General features: G+C 39.3%; 1 protein-coding gene across 1 annotated transcript; it reads left to right on the forward strand.

Moving 5' to 3' along the window:
• Nucleotides 1-2,609, forward strand: LOC120732538 (carcinoembryonic antigen-related cell adhesion molecule 6-like). Its single transcript, XM_040030212.1, has 3 exons — nt 1-341; nt 960-1,238; nt 2,253-2,609. Exons 1-3 carry the CDS (start codon nt 83-85, stop codon nt 2,570-2,572), a joined length of 858 nt encoding a protein of 285 aa, XP_039886146.1. The 5' UTR covers nt 1-82; the 3' UTR covers nt 2,573-2,609.
• The last annotated feature ends 2,505 nt before the right edge of the window (nt 2,610-5,114 follow it).

Below are 5,114 nucleotides of genomic sequence, written 5' to 3' on the forward strand. Positions count from 1 at the left end.
CTATTCTTCTCCCGCAGGTTTCACTGAAGGAGCTGGTGTGTTGCCTGATGGTTCACTGAATGCAGCTGTAGGAGAAACGGTGATGTTCACTACAACACTGTCTCCAACAGAGAAACCGTTTCAATCTGTGAACTGGAGTTTTAATTTCTCTACAATTATAGTAGTCATGATTAACTCAGAAGAAACTATTGGACCTGAGTATGAAGGCAGGATCACCTTCTTCCCATCTACTGCGTCTTTGGAGCTCAGGAGTCTCACTCTGGATGACACTGGAGAATACAGTGTTGGTATTATACAAGATGGAAAACCCCAGAATGGCCGTACTACTCTGTTGATATACGGTGAGCAGATGTAGAAATTCAACAGCTTAACTGTTTTTGCAATATTTAAACAAGTTTACAATATATTGAACATGTAAAAATACCTGTAATGATTAGTACATGTTTGTTACATCTCTACTCACTGCAGTAATGCATTCTTGCAATACTTTGTCTTATTCTTAAGACTGTGGTATTAAAGACTTAAAGTGTCTGTAAGAAACTGTATGGCTTATTTATTTTATAAGGTAGTATTGACCCCCATACTATAAAGAACAAACTGAGAACTCAATTAATTTCATTTATTCTGTTCAGAATAGTCACTTAAAAGGAGTTGATAATAATAATAATGGATTTATATAGCGCTTTTCGAGGCACCCAAAGCGCTTTACAATTCCACTATTCATTCACACGCTGGTGGAGGCAAGCTACAGTTGTAGCCACAGCTGCCCTGGGGCAGACTGACAGAAGCGAGGCTGCCATATCGCGCCATCGGCCCCTCTGGCCATCACCAGTAGGTGGTAGGTGAAGTGTCTTGCCCAAGGACACAACGATCGAGACTGTCCAAGCCGGGGCTTGAACCGGCAACCTTCTGATTACAAGACGAACTGCCAACTCTATTTTGTGTTTTTTTTTCCACAGAGAAAGTCTCCAATGTGTTGGTAAATTCCAGCAGCACAGACTTGGTTGAGTTCAGTGGTTCTGTCTCTCTGTCCTGCTCTGCCTCTGGATCCTCTCTCTCTTTCCTCTGGTTGAACAGCAGCTCTGAGGTTACAGCAAGTGACAGAGTTCAGCTCACTGATGGAGGCTCCAGTCTGACTATAATCAATGTGACCCGCTTTGACCAGGGACCATTCAGGTGTCGTGTGTCCAATCCTGTCAGTGCTGTTACCAGTGATCCAGTAAACCTCTCCATCAGCTGTGAGTTACTGGGATTTGTTTATTTTCTTTAATTATTATTATTACTCCGGCTTCCTCCCACCGTCCAAAGACATGCAACTTTTGGGGATAGGTTAATTGGATAATCCAAATTGCCACTAGGAGTGAATGTGCGAGTGAATGTGAGTGCGAATAGTTGTCTGTCCCTGTCTGTTGGCCCTGCGACAGACTGGCTACTTGTCCAGGGTGTACCCTGCCTCTCGCCCTATGACAGCTGGGATAGGCTCCAGCGCCCCCCGCGACCCTGAAAAGGATAAGCGGAAGCGAATGGATGGAGGTGATTTAAATTACAGTTTAAATCACCTAATTCACAGTGCAGTTGTCATTTGGATAGTTTTGTTGTCATACATTACAGAGTAAGTAGATTTCTTTAATTGTGATATAATGTGGAATGATCTGGCTAATAATGTCACAGTTTCACAATAAGCCAAACTGAATGGTATATACCAGGGTTGGGGTTGTCATACAGAGGCCTGTGGGCCAGAATCAGCCTGACAAAGATTCCCATCCGGCCCACTGGATGGTTTTGGAAAAGGTGAAAGAGGACAGAAATTTTGGACTATTAACTGTTATTCTTTTTAGGTTTTACACCTTTTTATTTTGATAAAGAACTCCTTCAAGGGCATTCACAATACCCCAAAGTAAGTAAATGACAGATTTCTGTAATTTTACACATTACCTCTTACATTTTAAGCCCAGAGTCAAGCTGACAGACGTCTTTAATGTACTACACTTCATTTGCTTATCATGTGAAAAATCTTAGACATGCTGTTGAAAAAGCTCCTCTTTGTCTTATACTATGACCGCTCATTGATAAATTGTGTAAGTAAACTTCTTGACACTGGCTGAAATTGGAGTTTCACTGGTTTGACCCACCTAAGAGCAAAGTGGAGTGTTTGTGGCCCACACTATCAAATAACTTTGAAATCCCTGCTGTATACCTTTAAATGTTTCATACAGTTAACATTAACTTTTCTATGTCCCCCCTACATTTAGATGGCCCAGAAAATATCAATTTGATATTATCTCCACCACAAGAATACTTTGCTGTGGGGTCAGACATCAGCCTCACCTGCTCAGTTGGATCCAGACCTCCTGCCCAGTTTAACTGGTTTCTGAATGGAGATCAGCTGCCTGATACTGGATCAGAGCTCAGACTGATGAATGTTAACATGAGTAACAGTGGAAACTACAGCTGTCAGGCCTTTAACAACAAAACTCTGAGATCTCAAACATCTCAGCCTTCAGCCATCACTGTACTGGGTAGGTTTGATTTATTGTTAAAGTGTGTGATTCATGCATATATTTTTGACTAGAGCTATATTCAGATGATAATTTCACACATATAAAAATATTTGTGGAGATAAACACTACAGTAAAACAATTTTCAAATAAAAAGGTTTACTCATATATCTCCAAAAGTTGATTCTGTTCATCTGGACGTAGTGTTTTGTGGGAGAAACGTTTCGTCACTCATCCAAGTGACTTCTTCAGTCTCAGCTGACAGCAGGTTTCCCCGAATCTTATAAACAGCACATTTGCATAATGACTGAAACCAGCCCACTGAAGGAACAATGGGCTGGGAGGTCAGTCAGTAATCATAATATGCAAATTCTCATGACCATTGATCAACAACCACTGACCAAATCCCATTGATCAAAGACCACTGATCAATGGCCATGAGTACCATTCACAGAGAGTTGCGGAATTGCTGCAATCACAGCATTGTAAGATGGTACCCTTAGGCCCCCTCCTCGATTCAGAGATGGTCTTTCTCTAAACTAAACTAAGACAGTAATAAATATTTTTAGTATTAGACAATATAACTCTAATTTAGTGTTGATCACTATCCTGCACATTATTCTACAGAGAATTACAATACCATATCTCAAGGGTTCTCCTCATCTCTGTTGTTTTCTTTGGTGTTTTTAATCTCATTAATTAGATTTTTCATTTGTTCTTCTATTTCACCATCACTGATTTTAGTGTATAATTTTGGTATTCAACTGATCATCTACTTTTGTTCTTGTTATCTTATTACTTTTGTTCTTAATTATTATTTTCTTGGCAAACAGAGAAAATTTCAGGTGCTTCTGTCAAACCACCAACAAACCCGCCAGTTGAGGGAACCTCTGTCAGTTTAACCTGTGAGGCTTCTGGCTCAGTCTTTACAAGAAACTGGATGAAGGATGGCTCCGAACTGACCCCGACTGACAGCATGATCCTTTCTGACAATAACAGAGTGTTGACCTTTGAGACCGTGAATAGGAAAGACAATGGAGAATATTTCTGCCAGATCAGCAACCCCTTCAGCAGTGATGAAGCTAAATACATCATGTCTGTTAATTGTAAGTAACATCCTGGTCAGTCTACACTTCTTGTTCATGCATACAGTAAAATAATTTCAAACTTTGAATGGTACAACTAATATGATATGTAGTCTAGTAATGCAGAAATTTAAAAGTACTGAACACATTTATTATTTTACCTGTTTTTCAGATGGACCAGAAAATGTTCAAATCAAAGGTCCAAATGAAATAAATATCAAAGGCACCTTAAAACTGACCTGCTCTGCTGAATCCACACCAACTGCCAGATTCACCTGGTTCTTTAATGGGACTAGGGAGATACTCACCAATTCAGTTGAGTACATTAAAGAAGAGGTTGAACTTTCTGACAGTGGCAACTACACCTGTCAAGCCTGGAATAATATAACTGAGAGAACATCATCATCAGTGGTGCATGGACTGACTGTAACAGGTACCTGCATGTATTGATTTCTTGGATTTTTTTAGATAGCTTTAACTGTCATGCCACTAATTGACCTCCTAACATTTTCTTAGAGATCTTTGATACTAACAAGATTAAGATGAATTAATAATTCATCTTTCATCGAATAAGGTTAAGATTAATTTCAAGCTAATGAGACAACAGTGTTTTTAAGTACAGAACTCCATTTAAAGATAGTTGTTATCTATCTATCTATCTATCTATCTATCTATCTATCTATCTATCTATCTATCTATCTATCTATCTATCTATCTATCTATCTATCTATCTATCTATCTATCTATCTATCTACCCTTAGGTAGTGGTAATACCTAAGGGAACTGCTACTGGTAGAAATTTCCAGTAGCAGAACACCAACAGAATTTTGTACATAATTACAGAATTAGATAAATAAAGGGGAATAAGAGAATATGACAGCTTAGTTGGCCCCGCCCTCCTGTGTCCTCCTGTTTCCCCTCCCCCCTCTTTCTAGTGAGGAGTTAAACAGTTTGATGGCATGTTGGACAGAAGAATTTTTAAGTCTGTTTGTCCTAGACTTTAGGAGAAGCAACATGTTGCTGAGCAGACTCCTCTGGCTGTTTATGACCATATATAGAGGATGCCCTGCAATGTCTTTAATGTCCTTTAATGTTATACCTGTCATGGTCCTGGGTCATGTGACCCAGTATTCTGAGTTTCTTGATGTTTTTGTTATTCTTTTCAGTCTAGTTTCATTTCAGTTTATCTAGTTATATTCTGTCATGTTTCATGTCCAAGTTTTCTTTGTTTGTCAAGTTTGGGTGAGTCATGTCTGGGTCTCGTTATGTTTCCCGTTTTATTTTGAAAGAACCTTGTGTTTTTTGTTTACTGTATTTAGTTTCACATCCCCCTGTCCTGTCATTATGTTAATTGTTGTCAGCTGTTTTCCTCACGTGATTCCTCTTCCCTTGATCATTCCTTATGTGTACTTAGTCTGTGTGTTTCCGCTCAGTCAGTGTCAGATCGTCTCTTAACCTCACCACAGTTTTCATAGGTTTGCCTCATTGTTTCACTGTGTTTCCTTGTTTACTCAGTGTTCATAATTTTTTC

Source organism: Simochromis diagramma, unplaced genomic scaffold, assembly GCF_900408965.1.
Source record: "Simochromis diagramma unplaced genomic scaffold, fSimDia1.1 OVJJ01000361.1, whole genome shotgun sequence".
Lineage (NCBI taxonomy): Eukaryota > Metazoa > Chordata > Actinopteri > Cichliformes > Cichlidae > Simochromis > Simochromis diagramma.

What these genes read in the sequence shown, in the direction of transcription:
- LOC120732538 (XM_040030212.1), top strand. Translation starts at nt 83, where the DNA reads ATGTTCACTACAACACTGTCTCCAACAGAGAAACCGTTTCAATCTGTG. An exon ending in TACTACTCTGTTGATATACG is followed by an intron (nt 342 to 959) that starts GTGAGCAGATGT and finishes TTTTTTCCACAG; the next exon opens with AGAAAGTCTCCAATGTGTTG. An exon ending in AGTAAACCTCTCCATCAGCT is followed by an intron (nt 1,239 to 2,252) that starts GTGAGTTACTGG and finishes CCCTACATTTAG; the next exon opens with ATGGCCCAGAAAATATCAAT.